At 43.8% G+C, this 16815-nt stretch overlaps 1 protein-coding gene across 5 annotated transcripts in view; it reads left to right on the forward strand.

Moving 5' to 3' along the window:
* Positions 1-16815, forward strand: part of Frrs1 (ferric-chelate reductase 1) — a 48148-nt gene that overhangs the window by 25379 nt on the left and 5954 nt on the right. For 2 of the 5 annotated variants that reach the window (NM_001113478.1, NM_009146.3), the window contains exons 7-14: positions 162-344; positions 5960-6058; positions 6895-7042; positions 10543-10656; positions 11733-11848; positions 14218-14304; positions 15659-15756; positions 16008-16066. In NM_001113478.1, coding sequence (NP_001106950.1) covers positions 162-344; positions 5960-6058; positions 6895-7042; positions 10543-10656; positions 11733-11848; positions 14218-14304; positions 15659-15756; positions 16008-16066 — 904 coding nt within the window. Of the gene's footprint in view, positions 1-161; positions 345-763; positions 1746-5959; positions 6059-6894; positions 7043-10542; positions 10657-11732; positions 11849-14217; positions 14305-15658; positions 15757-16007; positions 16067-16815 lie in introns of those variants that run through there. The other 3 variants (XR_001783669.2, XM_006501185.4, XM_017319511.1) reach the window with 3 other exon arrangements.

Genomic DNA, 16815 nt, shown 5'->3' on the forward strand with positions numbered 1-16815 from the left:
TAAAAGTCCACAGTCAAAGAGTGCTCCTATCGCTTCTAAATTGTGATGCGTCTTCTGTCCCCTGTTTTGAATGCTTATGAAAAGCTTTTCTCAGCTGTCCAGTCCTTGGCAGTAAACTACTTGCTTCATAGTTAAGACCTTCATCCCTTTTATTTTTCTAGTTCAGTGCCTTCGAGTGTGGGAACAAGAAGTTCTGTGTCAGGAGTCCTTTGAACTGTGATCCAGAGAAGGAGCCTGCATGCGTCTTCCTGTCCTTCACCAGAGACAACCAGTCAGTGATGGTTGAAATGAGCGGACCCAGTGACGGCTATGTGTCGTTTGCATTTTCTCACGACCAGTGGATGGTTTGTATCTATTGCTTATGTCTGGGATGATAGCAGGAGAGCCACCAGAGTGAGCTCTCATCAGCAATAGATTAGCTGTACCTTCCAGAATTCAGGGGTCAGACCTAAGGGAAGAATGGGAAATGAAACCCTAAGAACAGAGTCATTTTAATGGCTGTTTCATGATGTCGGTAATAGGGCAGTTATTTCTAAGAGCAGGCTGCCCCAAGATCAGCTGCGAAGATCACTTTATGTGAAGTATATTTGCCACCTTATGTCCCTGTCTCTTTTTGAAATAGCAGGAATCACAGGTAAAAGAAATGACTGCATAAAATGTCATGTCTGTATTGCCCTTCAGACCAATCAGGCCTGTGCCCAGACTGCTGGTGCCCCTGACTTACGTTCCTGTGTGCCAAGTGCAGTGGACATCTAGGTGATGCGTTCTGACTGCTCCTTTGTCTGATGTGCAGAAGGCCTCATGTGTCTCCTGATTCTTGCTCTTCCTGGGCAGGGGGCGCTGGATGGGTTTAGGGGCTCTGTTGGTGGCAGCCTTGTGCTGTTGGGGAAAAGCAGAATGCTGCAGAAGAGGACCCTTGTGCAAATAAATGTAAATTCTCCTCATGGAGGATTGGCAGTGAGCAGAGAGGATGGCCCTTAATGTAGCTTCCTTATTAGGAAAGACAAGTCTTTGGAGACTTTTGTTCATGTTAGGTTTCAAACTTGACACCCACTTTTTTTTTATTTAAAAAAAAGGGAGTCATGGTTCAATAAAGCAAAACAAAACAAAACAAGACAAAACAGAACTCTCACATGACCGTGAAAGAAGAACCAAGATTTATCCCAAAACGCACTCCATGTAAGATGGTGGCACATGCTTTAATCCCAGCGTTCAGGAGATTAAAGGAAGAGACTAGGGATTTCAAGGTTGTGGAAAATTTGAGGGCATCAGCAGGTCTCAAAAACAAAACAAAACAAAACAAAACAAAACACAAAAAGACAAAACAAACAAACAAACAAACAAACAAACAACAACAACAAACCAAACCAGAACAATAGTAGCAAAGCCACAGGTTACCTCACAAACATCTACCAGTAAGACAACTTTAACCTTTTCTCTTCAGCGCGACTTTTATGGGAAGCTTTCTACATTTTTATGGAACATAATGCTGTAATCGTGCAAAATATTTCCCTTGCTTTCTCCCTGTAATTACCATCAGAGCTGCGGCTTGTTCTTTTGGGTGTTCTCAGCACTAGCAAAATGAATCAAATTTGGTGCCTGAGAAGAATAATGAGGTTGAGTTAAGAGCCAACTGTGACTCTAAAGCAGTAGCAAGAAGACAGCGACCACTTGTTACCGTGACCGTGCTTGTTATGCGCATGGGATGGGATTGGCCATGAAACAAAGTCTGGAGATGCGTGCAGGTAGGATTGGAAGGCCTTATTGGATAAACACGCAATTTCCTTAAGATGCATCTCTGTGGCACGGCATTCATTTGTCAGTCATGTATTATTTTATTATATATGACATAGCATGTCCTATTTGTCACCCAAATAGAAAAACAACTTATTTTCCTAAGTGTAGCTTAAATTCATGCTGTAATGTAATAGCACATTTCCTCCTACTGGCCACAGTCAAGGGGAGAGGGGAGGATTTTTGTTGTGTTGATTGTGATGGTGGATACCCCACAGGTACATGAGTTCTTGTACATTGTAGGCAGGATGGCACAAGTGCATTTATCTCTAATTTGAGATATGTGTAATCTCACTTAGAAATCTTACCTATTTCTCTTAGAGTGCTCATCAAAAAGTGTTTATAAAAAGATTTAATTATGCAGGTGCAGTTAGTTGGTTTACAGAGAGAGCCTGCTTAATGATTAAAATCAGCCGTACACCTGGTTGCCTAAATAGATAGAAATGGATCATCTTCAGAATATATATTTAAAGTAGTTATTTCTATTTAAGGTTGTTATTTTTAAAACTTTAGTGTACTTTTGAGACAAGGTCACTCTGTAGCCCTGGCTAACCTGGAACTCTATAAACCAGGCTGGCTTCAAATACCCATAGATCCGTCTGCCTCTGGCTCGAGAGCTGGACTGGGATTAAAGGCATGGACACCATGTTCAGGGTCCTGATATTTGTGACTATATAATATAAATTTAGATATTGAAGATGTTCGATATTCTAAATCCTGATTGGATAACCTAAATTCTGCCTTGAAAGTTGGCTTGTAAATTGACAGCAATTGTTTTCATCCCTAAAATGGATGAAGAGTATAATTTTCTGAGTTAGGTAACAGTGGCTTGCTTATTTTTGCCTTTTGGTATTCCCCATGTGTGATTTATATTACATGATATAAAGTCTATCAGGGAAACACATCACTAGTTTCTCTCCCCCTTTTCCTCTTAAGTAAAAACCAGAGTCAGTTTCTCCAACACAGGTTACTTCTGCGGGCCTCCAAAGTGTGGGGATATATACTCACACACCAAACAAAATATTGGTTTTGCATTAGACCTTCAACTTGGAGAGAGTGTCAGATGCCCTCAGTTGAGGGCTCAGTCTCCAGGACTGCTGAACCTCAGACTTCAGATACTAACTGCACCTCCAGTTTGTTTTACCTGCGGTTCTTCACTCTAGGAATAACAAATCAGGGTTTCCAATACCTCCTTCTGGGGCTGGGCTATTCAACATAATTCAGGGAGGCATGCTCTTCTGTTCATTACAATGATAATTCCAGAGGCTACCAAAAGAGAGGTGCACACAGGAAGGTGAAGGAAGGGGCAGGAGCTTCCATGTTATCTTGGGGACACCATTTTTTTTTTTTTTTTTTTTGCTTTTTCAAGACAGGGTTTCTCTATGTAGCCCTGGCTGTCCTGGAACTCACTTTGTAGACCAGGGTGGCCTCAAACTCAGAAATCTGCCTGCCTCTGCCTCCCAAGTGCTGGGATTAAAGGCGTGAGTCATGCGGTTTTCTTTTTTTATTAGATATTTCCTTCATTTACATTTCAAATGCTATCCAAAAAATCCCTAATACCCTCCCCCCCCCCACCCCACCCCTGCCCTGCTCCCCTACCCACTCACTTCCACTTCTTGGCCCTGGCTTTCCCCTGTAATGGGGCATATAAAGTATGCTAGACCAAGGGGCCTCTCTTTTGGGGACACCATCTTTCAAACCCAGTTCCAACCAAAGAACAACTGGTGCTCTTAACTGCAGAGACACCTCGCTTCTGTGGCATATAGCGACAGTTTTCCCTACTCAACTCTCAAGAATAAGTAGAGCTGGCAGCATTTCATCCTAAAGATTTTGGCACATCTGTACTGAGAACAAGACGCACTCTTACCATTACCACAATCTTACCCAGTTGGGAAAATTTGATAAAGACACAATAGTTTTCTGCACTTCATCATGTATATCCCATCTTTCCCAAGTGTCCAAGACTTAAGTGATCATCTTCCAGTGCATGTGTGTGTCTTGACCCGCTTTACTCAACGGTTAATTGTGGGAATGGAAAGATTGTAAGAGCCAGAAGAACAGGGAGTTTATCGTGAGATCGTGTCTCTGAGAAATGTTAGAAGCTGTACCCACAAAGTCTCACCAGCCTACCTGCCTCAACCTAACCTGAACAAGGGAGGCACCAATGAACATGCTAACGTGGGAGGGGCAAAGCTCACTGAAGCCTCAGCCCAGAGAGCAGAGCAGACCAAGGTTATCCATATTCAATGGTCGTCCCTGAGAACATACAAGTAACATACTGAGCAGGTTGTATGTATGTATACACACACATACACATATGTAAATGTACATATGTAAAAACAATAAAGAATACAAAAGAAATTAGTAGTTAAAGGGCCTCGTTGACTTAATGGGCTCTAGACAGTGATTTCAGATCAACATCAGATCATTCATTTGTGCCATTGCTCCAACGTACTTTGAAGTTGTAGCTGTCTTCATAGCCAATCTAAAGAGTAATAACCGAAATTACACATGTCCTACATATATTAGTGAGTGTGTATATTAGTGAGTGTGAATATGCAGTATTGTAATATATATATATTTTGCTAAGCTATCAAATATTGCTGCTGCATATCGTACATGTTCACCAGATTTAATGTGTCACAGTTGAGATAAAAACACCAGAGTATTTATTTATGAACCAGTCTCTCATATGGTGCTCACAGTTAAGTGAAAAAAAAGGTAACAAAATGTATTTTCCTCTCTGAAAAGGAAGGACATGTCTGACTGCATATGCATGGACGTGCTAACGGCGGCATCCACGTGTGGGTGTGGGAACATGAAAGCAGGCTGCGTCTTTTTACAGAAAGGAATCTAGCACCTTTCACATGCCAGGCAAGGGCTCCGCAGCTGAGCTGTGCACCACCTCCAGCCTGTCCGTTTTGATCTATTATTTTAGACAGAAATTTTAGTCCCCTTTTATTCTTTTTTTAAAAAAAATTTTTATTAGGTATTTTCCTTGTTTACAATTCCAATGCTATCCCAAAAGTCCCTCATACTCACCCCCCCCCCCACTCCCCTACCCACCCACTCCCCCTTTTTGACCCTGGCGTTCCCCTGTACTGGGGCATATAAAGTTTGCAAGACCAATGGGCCTCTCTTTCCAGTGATGGCCGACTAGGCCATCTTTTGAAACATATGCAGCTAGAGACAAGAGCTCCGGGGTACTGGTTAGTTCATATTGTTCCACCTATAGGGTTGCAGTTCCCTTTAGCTCCTTGGGTACTTTCCTCTAGCTCTTCCATTGGGGGCCCTGTGATCCATCCAATAGCTGACTGTGAGCATCCACTTCTTTGTTTGCTAGGCCCCGGCATAGTCTCACAAGAGACAGCTATATCTGGGTCCTTTCAGCAAAATCTTGCTAGTATATGCAATGGTGTCAGCGTTTGGAGGCTGATTATGGGATGGAACCCTAGATATGGCAGTCTCTAGATGGTCCATCCTTTCATCTCAGCTCCAAACTTTGTCTCTGTAACTCCTTCCATGGGTGTTTTGTTCCCAAATCTTAGAAGGGGCAAAGTGTCCACACTTTGGTCTTCATTCTTCTTGAGTTTCATGCATTTAGCAAATTGTATCTTATATCTTGGGTATCCTAAGTTTCTGGGCTAATATCCACTTATCAGTGAGTACATATTGTGTGAGTTCCTTTGTGATTGGGTTACCTCACTCAGGATGATACCCTCCAGCCCCTTTTATTCTTAATTAATTAATTATCCTTTGAGACAGGGTCTCCTGCATAGCCCTGACTGGCCTGGAGCTGAGATGTAGAGTAGGCTCGCATAGATCTCAGAAATCTGCTTCTCATTCCCTGCTGTTTTTTGTTTGTTTGTTTGTTTGTTTTTTTTTTTTTTTTTTTTTTTTGTGATAGTGTCTTCCTATGTAGCTGTGTCAGCAGTCCTCAAACTCACAGAGGCCTCAAGCTTGCTCTCTTGCCTCTGCCTCCTGGGTGCTGGGGTTAAAGTTCCGTACCACCACAGCTAGCTAAGATGTTATATTTTTTTAGCCAACAAATAAGCAAATGATTCTCTAGACTTCATAGATCATTTACCGGTGAGTCAATTATGTTTTAAAAGTAGCAAATGCTATTTGGACAGGGACTCCTTAAACTAATGCACCTGGTTTTCAGGGTGACGATGATGCTTACTTGTGCATCCGTGAGGACCAGACAGTAGATATACAGTCTTCCTACTTGACAGGGAGAAGTTATCCTGTGATGGACTCCAGGGTAAGTGGGGACATCCTGAGAACCTATCTGGTTGGTCCACCTTCCTGCTCTGTGGCCACCATTGATGGGCTTGTGTGTGGGAGCCTGTGCAGCCTTGCAGTTAGCCCAGCGCAGGCAAGGGCCCGGAAGCAGCTCAGAATGATTGCCAAGAAACATTCTGGACTTAGAACGCACAAGACAAAGCTCTCTGCTAGGAACCGATCCATTCCTGCTTGCATCACTTAAATCCCTTTTGTTACATCTTACGAAGAAGTGTTTTATGGCTTATTGACGTGCTCAGAGCATTCGCCCTCTTCCAAAAGTATATAGGATAGGTTTTTAAGAAGAGACTTTGGACAGCCATGTCCTTTGTCAGCATCAGCTGTGCCAGTGGGAAGCATTTTTTTTCATAGCATAATTAATTGGCAAGCAAATGTGCTACGAAGGAGCCAAGCCTCTACCTTAATGTCACAGTGAATGAAGTTTGACAGAGCAGTGGCTTCCCTTTATGACGCCACCATAAGCCTAGTTTTCCTGGGATCCCTCCCCAGATGTGCACTTCGCACTGGCATTCCTCCCCAGATGTGCACTTTGCACTGGCATTCCTCCCCAGATATGCACTTTGCACTGGCATTCCTCCCCAGATGTGCACTTCGCACTGGCATTCCTCCCCAGATGTGCACTTTGCACTGGCATTCCTCCCCAGATGTGCACTTCGCACTGGCCTCCGGTGTGTTGCTTGCATGCTCCTCCAACCTTAGAGAAAGGCAGGAAGTGGAACAGGCCAGGGCTTTGAGCATGTTTGATTTTTAGCAAATCTTTGGGAAGGGTTGTGAAGCCCCTTTGTATGTTCGTAGGGGACTCTGGAGGACATGGCCTGGAGGCTGGCGGACAGCGTCATACAGTGTTCATTCAGAAGAAACATCACCCTTCCTGAGGCTAAGAACAGATTTGTGCTGAATGAGAGCTACTACATATTCTTCGCAGAAGGCCCGTCTCACGACGGTGAGCGCTTGGGTTAATTCTTCCTTTGTGCGCTGTTGTGCCCTGCCCCCTTCCTTTCACTTCACTCTTGCAGATACCACGACAATTGCTCATTTTAAGGGGTGCAAGGGGTTTCTCTTTGATTTCATGTCACGTTCCTGCCTTTGGCTCTCTGAACACTACACAGAACGTCAGCCAGTCACAAAGCATTGCTTGTCATTTCAATGGCCCCTGCTTTGTACAATGAATTTGGACCAGAACCGTAAGTGCCTTGTAAGAAGTACATGTCTTTGGGCTTTGCTGAGTTCCTAGGTACAGTGCCTTTGGATTGTTGCAAGAAATAGCAGCTCTAGGGGGACAACCCATCCCATCCAATGTGGATCCGGGCTCCTTAGACATGAGCTTCTGCAGGAAGCAGGGAGGACATGGCGGAGTAATAGCCCTAGCAGCAGATTCACACTAGAAGGCAGTTGTGTCTGGCTGTTCCGTGGCTGTGTCATTTCCTATCTTGCATCTTCTTAAGAAAGATGGAAGGCATGTGATCCCAGTATACTATAGGAATCGGAATGAGTAGTCTTCGCTTTTTCTTTTGTTATGTTTTGAGACAGCGTCTCACTATATAGCCCTGACTGTCCTGAAACTCTTCTCTAGTCCAGGTTGGCCTTGAACTAATAGAGATTCCCCCCCATCTCTGCCTATGGAGGGAGTGGATTAAAGGCATGCACCACCATGTTCAGCCTCATTTTCATTTTCTTAGACAGTATCTTCGCTATTAGCATCTTTGCCACCTTGTTTATTTTTTAACACTCACTGTGACACTACTTTTATGTCCGAGCACTTAATTGATTCTAGTGACATTTCCTTTCTGATTTCTAGATAACTGATTAAGTTTGTTTCTCTGTTGCTCCAGGCCACAGCACCCCGTGGGAAGGCAAGGGTAAAAGGTTGAGTTTTAACAAGTTACTGTGCATCATGGAGAGGAGCCCAGGTGGGAGCGGGAGGCAGGAACTGAAGCAAAGATTGTGGAGGAACACGGCTAGTACTGGCTTGCTTCCTCTGCCTTGCTCAGCTTGCTCCAGAGGTGGCACCGCCCACAGTGGGCTGGGCCCTACCACATCAATCATTAATCAAGAAAAAGACCCACAGACATGTCCAAAGGCCAATCACGTGGTGGCAGTTCCTCAGCTGAGGTTCCTTCTTTACCCACCACGTCAGTTCGAGTTAAGCTGATGAGAACTAACCAGCACAGTTACATTTTGTTGTCTTATCTAACGCACACATTAGATGATCACTTCGATACTTTGTCTTTACGTTGATTGGTTGTATCCAGATGTTTTGAACTGTCTTCTTTGTTAACCATCTCTAGGAAGACTTGTGCTTTTAGTTTTGGTTTCCAATTGAAACCAACAGCTTTAAAAAAAATAGTGTTGTATCTGTCTTGGCTACTTTCCCTATTTTTTTTTTCATTTTGTTAGACAGTATAACCTGTGTCCTTCATGAATTTTTAAAAATTATATTGGACTATGTTAGACATATAGTTATTTCAGTTATTGTTATTTTTGTGCGTGCGTGCGTGTGTGCGTGTGTGTGTGTGTGTGTGTGTGTGTGTATGTGTGTGCAGATGTACACATTCCATGGTGCCCTTGTGGAGGTCAGAGGACAACTTCACTGAGTCAGTTCTCTCCTCCAGTGTATCAGGTTTGCACTGTAAGTACCTTTACCTGCTGAGACATCTCACAAGCCCTGTCCTGTTGACATTACTGTGATATAGTCCATTGCTTGATATCTATCATTTGTTTACAACAAAAGTTTATATATTAAGGTCTTTTTTTGTTGTTTGTTTGTTTTTGTTTTTCGAGACAGGGTTTCTCTGTGTAGCCCTGGCTGTCCTGGAACTCATTCTGTACACCAGGCTGGCCTCAAACTCAGAAATCTTCCTGCTTCTGCCTCCTGAGTGCTGGGATTAAGGGCATGTGCCACCACTGCCTGGCTATATTAAGTTTCTTAACTATTTTTGTACTTGCATAGTTTTCTAAAAACATGTTTGTATGTTCTGTAGTTTATGCTCTCCTAGTAATGGGCATTAGTTTATATTTTTATTTTAAACAACATAGAAATGTAGCTATAAATATTCTTGTGCATATATTTTTGGAAGAGGCAGAAAGATTGTAAGATCCAGAGGAGGTAGATGGTGCCAAAGGACCAGTGTCCTTTTAGATACGACAGGGCTGATACGGACATGAACTCACAGAGACTGTGGCAGCATGCACAGGACCTGCACAGGTTCAAGCCAGACAAAGTCTCAGCAAGGAGACGGGGAGGTGGACACGGAGCCCCTGTTTCTAACCAAGAAGCCATTTGCAACTGACACCTGCTGGGCAAGGGAGAAAAGGCTTTTTCTAGTGCAGTGGCACTTGGTATATTAGTGAGATGCCAGGGTTTAATAGTTATCCTACCTGTAGAGGAATACATACACATATATGCACACACACTTGGAATAATCCTATATTATTCCGATTCAATTTTATGTACAACAAATAGTAATAAGAGACAGAAATAAGGCTAGACATGGTGGCAGATGCCTTTAACCCCAGCACTAACAAAGCAGAGGTCGGTGGATTGCTATGAGTTCAGGGCCAGCCTGGACGACAGGTGGGCTACATAGTCAGATGCTATCTCAAAAAAATCACAAACAACAACAACAACAATAAAAAGAAAAAAGAAAGGAAAAAAGGATAATGTTTTCTCATTTTTTCCTTTTTTTGATTATGGTTTTGAAGATACTGTAGCCTTGGTTCTCCTAGAACTCGATCTGTAGACTAGGCTGTCCTTGATCTGCCTGCGAAGTGCTGGGATTAAAGATTTGCACCACTACCACCACCGCCACCACCTGCCTGTTGGACTTTTTTTTTTTTTTTTTTTTTTTTAATGTATGGGCTTTGCCTGCGTGTGAGCCTGTGCACCACATCTGTGCCTGGTACCCTGAGAGGTTTAGAAGAGGATGTCAGATTCCCAGATCCTCTCTTCACCACCGAGCCAACTCTACAGGCCTGTCCTTATGTCACTGTTATTCGACATTCTGATTTGTCACTCAAACCCAGCCTGATCCCAAACCCCGTATCATCACCATGCCTTTTGTAGTTGCCTGTTATTTCCTTCCCAGGCCCAGGATGTGCTAGCATATCCTAGCATTTTAGAATGCAGGCACGGTTAAAGGCTTGTAGCTTTAAAATACACCTGTCCGTGTCTGAGAACCACACCAGGTATTTTCAGTGACTCACCATCGGATATTGTTTTGATACTGTTTAGCCTGCTCATAGCCCACACTGTGTCTTGGCACTGTAACTCTTCCACTCCCAGCCCTTGTTTTGATTCATCTTGCTGTCGGCTAAATTATCTCTTCAATTTTCAGGAAGGCGGCGTGCTCTCATGTATATCACTACGTTGCGTTTACATGTGAGTGCCGGCTATTCTGATTTGTTTGTTTTCATTACCGTGAGACGTTTTCTTTCCTCTCTCAGGCCGAATATTTAGGCACTCTCAGCAACCTTTGATAACATATGAAAAATACAACGTAACAGACACTCCAAAGAGTGTAGGAGGGTCCCGCTCCTCACCCCTTTTGAAGGCTCATGGTAAGTTAACGGAGCATCGTTACTGTATTTTGTAGAATACTCTAACCAATGAGCAGGCAGTGGCTGGATAAGGAGCTGTGGCAGGCATCGCTTAGCAAAATTTCATGACTCTTACAGTTACAGATGAACATTTTCAGGTAGATCGTCTGTCTGAATGTTCGCAAGTTTTTATTAAAAGGGGAAAGGAAATTTAGTTCAGTGGTATTAAAAGGGGAAAGGAAATTTAGTTCAGTGGTATTAAACCAACAGTGGAAAATTTAAATTCATCCATCTCTAGTTATTCCTAGCACCGGCTAGGGTTGTGTGTTAGTGGATTAATCTGACGTTTATAAATTCTTCATTTTTGATTTTTTTTCATTAATAAACGCCAATTACAAGGTGGCCTGTGGTTTCGGTTGTTCCGTTGTAACGTTAGTTCAGATGACTGATGTGGTCTCACTCTTGGAGCCTGATGACATGTCAGTATTTGGGCTGAGGATTTAGTCATTGCCGTTATTAGGTTATGGGCATTGGGGTGGGGAGTGTCGCCAAGCTGGGAGAGTAGCTGCTTGGACAAAAGGCTCTCATATGCTCTGGGTCTACCCACTTGCAAAACGCCCTGGCTTATTGTTGAAAAGTAGGGAAACAGTGTGAACTATATTAAAAACATTAACCTCTTGGGGATTTTTTTTACTATTTCTCTTTACATTTTCCCTTCATCTCCATGGTGGTGGCTTCCCATGGTTTCGTCACAGCTCACCTTGAAAGCCACTTCCCTGTCTTCTGCTCCTGCTGTTCCTCCTTCCCTTCCAAATGGGAATAGGGATAAAGACCCCTAAGACTGTGGCAAAGAGTTTGACTAATACGTGTAAAGCACTCGGGGTGCCTGGTACCTGCTAGGGGCTGTGCCCTGGCTGGTTGGTAGTAGAATAAGACCTATGCTATATAGTGGATTTTTAAAATGGGGGCAGGGGATTATATGTCTATCACTTTACTGTCCTTTGCTGGCTGTTCATATTTTCGGATCGCTGCCTTGACCACGGATGCTGCAGCTTTCCACTGTGTCACGGGTGCCACTGCATCTCTCCCTCCTGCAGGTGCCTTAATGTTTGTGGCATGGATGACCACGGTCAGCATTGGAGTCCTGGTTGCCCGGTTCTTCAGATCTGTTTGGTCGAAAGCTTTCTTCCTCAGGGAAGCAGCTTGGTTTCAGGTAGGTGGCCGAAAGGCTGGAAGCAATCTCCATCTTATTCAGTCATCGCAACGTGAAGTTTTGGAGCTTTTGATTTTTACATTATGTATCTGCTGTGTGTGTGTATGCATGTGTGCCTGTGTGCCTTGCGTGTGCACATAGCATTTCTGTGTGTGTGTGTGCCTGCATGTCGTGCGTGTGCACATAGTGTTTGTGTGGAAGTCAGAGGACAACTTTTGGGAGTTTTCCTCTACCACATGGTTTTTAGGGTCAAACTGGTCACCGTGCTTCCCAGCAAACCCGTTTAGCCACTAAGCCATATTGCTGGCCCACGTGCGTTTGTCTTTTTCTTTTCCCAATTACAGCTATTGTAGGTCTTAGACCCTCTCTCCCCTTAGCCTCCTAACCAACTGAGAGCTGATGCAGGATTCCTTACGAGAGTGTGGCTTCCGAGGAGTGGGCTGAATCGGGGAACGTGTCAGGGCCAAATGATCAATCCTTCCTTATTCCGAGGTTTGTAGTGTGAGATGCTGGGAAAGATGCAGCCGGTGCACTAAGTGATTGTGTGTCAAGGGGGGCTGGAAAACAGAAGAAAAACATGGTGGTGCTCTCTGCATGTCTGTCCTCTGCTCGGTGTGCCCGTGAGAACTGGACTCTCCCCATTTAACAGTCAAGATCAGCTGATCATGTGTGGGGGTGGAAACTGGAAGAACTCTTTTCCACTGAGCCTTCCTGTGGATGGGAGGACGGGGTCCAATGGAACACAGTGAGGCTCAACAAGAACCTTTCACAAGGTTCAGTCTTATCTTCATGGGCTGCAGATTGTGGGTATTTGCATATGTCCTGAGCCATCATTGAGTATGTGCCATGAGAGTGCAGATGCCTGGGTCTAGGGAAACTGGAGGACTTGTAGCTTTTGAGGTTCCTCTTATCTTACTTCATTTCTCTTCTTGGTTATCAGAATAAATACACATAATTTTATTATTTTTCATATGGATGTTTTGCTTGCATATAAGTCTGCATCACGTGTGTGTGTGTGTGTGTGTGTGTGTGTGTGTGTGTGTGTGTAGAGGCCAGAAGGGGGCATCAGATCCCTTAGAACTGGGTTTTAGACAGTTGTGAGCCATCATGTGGGTGCTGGGAATTGAACCTGGGTCTTCTGCAAGAACGGCCAGTACTTATAAGCATGAAGTTATCGCTCTGCCCCCTTATTCTCTTTTTTGCTATGTGTCCTGCATCCGTCTGTCCCTGTCTGTGAGCTCTCTCATGGCTCCTTCTCACTTGTTCCTTCTCCCTCCTCTTCTGGTCTGCTCCAAAGATTTTGCAGCTGGAAGACCACGCCACTCCAGCTTTACTTTTAAAATTATTTATTTGCGTGTGTTATGTGTGTATGTGGGTGCAAGTGTGAACACATGGTCGTGATGTGTGTGTGTGTGTGTGTGGCGTGCCGTAGTGAGCTTGGGGAGGTCTGAGGACACTTTTGTGGAATTGATGCTCTCATTAAAAAGCAAGTGGGCTTTGCATGTGAGATAGCCTTTCTGCTGCTGCGAGGATACAGACCCTACTAGGAATGGAATCTACATCATCAGGCGTGCAAAGCCATCTTTTCCTTCTTATGTTCTTGTTATTGTTCTTCTTCTTCTTCTTCTTATATTTTAAAAAGCTTTATTTATTTATTTATTTTTATGTATATGAGTGCACTGTAGCTGTACTGACGGTTATGAGCCATCATGTGGTTGCTGGGATTTGAACTCAGGACCTTCAGAAGAGCAGTCAGTGCTCTTAACTGCTGAGCCATATCTCCATGAAAGATATAGTGACATTCACACATTCACAGAAACTTAAAGAGTTACTCTCTACTATCCTATATACCATTTGGGTAACTTTTTCCTAGAATGATTTTTGACTCACACCAGTTGTCCAATACATAATGGTGCCCATTTCCACTCTTAATACTCTCCTGATTTTCCACAAAGAATTATATGTTCCAATATAGTTTTCATTTATTTTCTTTGACTATACCACAAACCTTGCAGGATACATTGTCTTTGGTTTCTGTCCCTCTGCACACGGCACAGCACAGCACAGCACTCTGCATGGTGACAGAGTTAAATACTTGCCTTTGGAAGGAAGAGACAGTCTCGGCACGTAAGCGTGCTTTGTATGTGAGATATGCGTTCCTGCCTCTGTGAGTAGGCAAAGCCTTAGTGAGTGCTTTTGAACAATGAGGTGGCAGCTTGGAGTTTTCTTTGGCTTAATGGCTTATGACATTTTATCTTGACTCTTGCGATGTAAGTTGAATGTGTCCTGTCAGTGACTCTCCTACGGTTGTCACGCTGTGACAGCGGCCGTCTTTGCACCATTTTCTCACCTGCCGGCTCCTCCTGCAGGTGCATCGGATGCTCATGGTAGCTACCTCCCTGCTCACCTGCGTTGCTTTTGTTTTGCCCTTTGTGTACCGCGGAGGCTGGAGTTGGGTAAGTATGCCTTCAATGGATATTTCCCTGTCAATCTGCTTTGATGTCAAAGCAATTGCTGTTTTACCCTCAGAGGTGGATAATGAGACATTTCTGTTTGTATCCTTCCTTTTCTCCCTGTTTTTGAGTTATGTGATGACTTCACCTGGTTGGGGATCGGGAATGAGGGAGGCTATGAATAACAGGTTACTTGGTACTGAAATGTAGTTTTAGGCTGCATCACATTTTACACATTTCTTTAGTATATTTTCCTTATAGAATGTTGAATATATGTTGAAAAGTATAATGTCTAAGATGTTGTTGTTGTTGTTTTAGTGGTGTGTGTCTGTATGTGTGTGGATCTGTGTAACTCATGCACCAGGGCAAGCATATGGTGTGAGCTGCCTGATGTGGGTGCTGGGAACTGAACTGGGGACCTCTGGGAGAGCAGTAAACACTTTTAACTGCTGTGCCATCTCTCCATCCCAAGTGTGATGCCTAAGAAACATGATCAGTTAAAGCTCTTAGGATGATGATTAAGCTAATAGACATTGCATCTCTACTATATGATCAGCTGTGCTAAGTGCCTTATATATGCTATTATTAATAAACTCGTTATACTCCACTTCCCCCTCCTTCCCGTTCTTTTCTTTGTCTCTTCCCATGTCTCCTCCCTCTAATGCTACATGTTTTCTTTCACCGCGCAAATTCATAGTCTCTTTTTTTATGATTATTATTCTCTCCTCCTTCTCTCCCCCCAACACCACACCATACACACCACGCACACATACACAAACACACCACACACACATACACACGTATACCACACATACACACACACCACTACACATCACACATACACATACACACACACATACATACACACACACACACACACACACACACACACACACCCCACATGCACCACACACACACATACACACTATACACCACAGACAAAAATAAGCATCTCCTGTTGTATCCTTTAGTATTGCTTGTGCGTGTGTGACTTTAGGGCTGACACTTTATATGGGATACCCAGTTGGGACTCATCCCTAGGAGATGCTAATTCCCCCTCTCTCTGCAGTCATATTTGTCTGTAGTTTTTGCCTAGGGATGGGACTTCATGACATTTTCTGTGTTAGCATGCCTATTGATGGTGGTGGTCAAGTCTTTGGGAGGCAGCCGTATTACCGAGGCATTCTGTGGCACAGTTTCTGTGCCATTTCTAGAACACATGATCTCACAGCAGACTTCCTGTCCCTTTGGCTCTTACTAACATCCCATACCCTTATCTGCAATGTATATATGGTTTTACATTTGATTTAAATTGACAGGGAAGATTGTGACTATTTTAGTGATGCCCTTTGTTTAGCGCGCAGGCTACCACCCGTACCTCGGTTGTACAGTGATGACCTTAGCTGTCCTTCAGCCTCTGCTGGCAACCTTCAGACCACCTTTACACGACCCAAGGTATGGCCGGCTCATGCATAAAACACCCTCACTGTGGGTCATTAGATAGGCACTGCTTCTTTTGGCAACGTAGAGATACTTGGCATCTTGTAGGATGTAGTGATTGACTGTATTTACATTTATGGACTTTAAAATGGGTTTCAGATATCCAGTCCCCCGACAATAGGAGACTTGCATGTTTCTTACTCTCTTGGGGATCAGTTATTATTCCATCACATTAAAGGCTACTGCCCGGCTCTCTATTTTGGTAGGAGGCAAGTGTTTAACTGGACTCACTGGAGTGTGGGGACAGCCGCTAGAATAATAGCAGGTAAGACAGTGCTACTTACTCATATATAATTGCTGGCTGTTTACACGGCAAGTTGTAATTTGGCTTAAATGATTTTAGATGCATTAGTAATTGGGGTAATTGGCTGTTGAGGAGAAAATCAGCCTGAAACATTGAAATCCAGAAAGTAATTTCTACAAGTAACTATTTAAGTCATTATTTAAGCTTAAAGTTTAAAAAAAAAATGACTTTCTAACTGCTCCAGCCCCCCTCCCCCTCCTTCCCATTTTCTCACATTTGCCTTTGCAAACAAATTAGGTTCTGATAAGGACCAAACGCTCACACAGGGCAAGTGCAGGTCCCTTGGGCTGAGACCAATGAAACGAGCTGCGTACAAGCTCTCAACCCCAGGCCGTTCCCTACTGTTTGTTCTTGCAGGATTGGTGGTTCCAGAGACTACATCCCCACGCCTCTTTATAGTTTTTATTTTGAGACAGGGTCTCACCGGTTTGTCAGGTCTAGCCTTGACCTTACTCTGTAGCTCACACAGTCCTTGAACTTGTGGTCCTCCTGCTTCAGCTTCCCAAACAGCTGGGTATAGAAGCCCCCACCAGGCACACATCTTGTACTCGATCCCTGGGGAAACACCCATCACCTGTACATTTCTGTGGCTTGTGGGACGACCCATGGGGCCAGTGGTGAGGTCAGCAGCCAGTTTTTTTTCATTGCTCCCTTTTCGTTATTGCAGACTCACATTTCTGGAAAGGCTAGTTAGGTACCGTTGTTGTTAT

This window comes from Mus musculus, chromosome 3, assembly GCF_000001635.26.
Source record: "Mus musculus strain C57BL/6J chromosome 3, GRCm38.p6 C57BL/6J".
Lineage (NCBI taxonomy): Eukaryota > Metazoa > Chordata > Mammalia > Rodentia > Muridae > Mus > Mus musculus.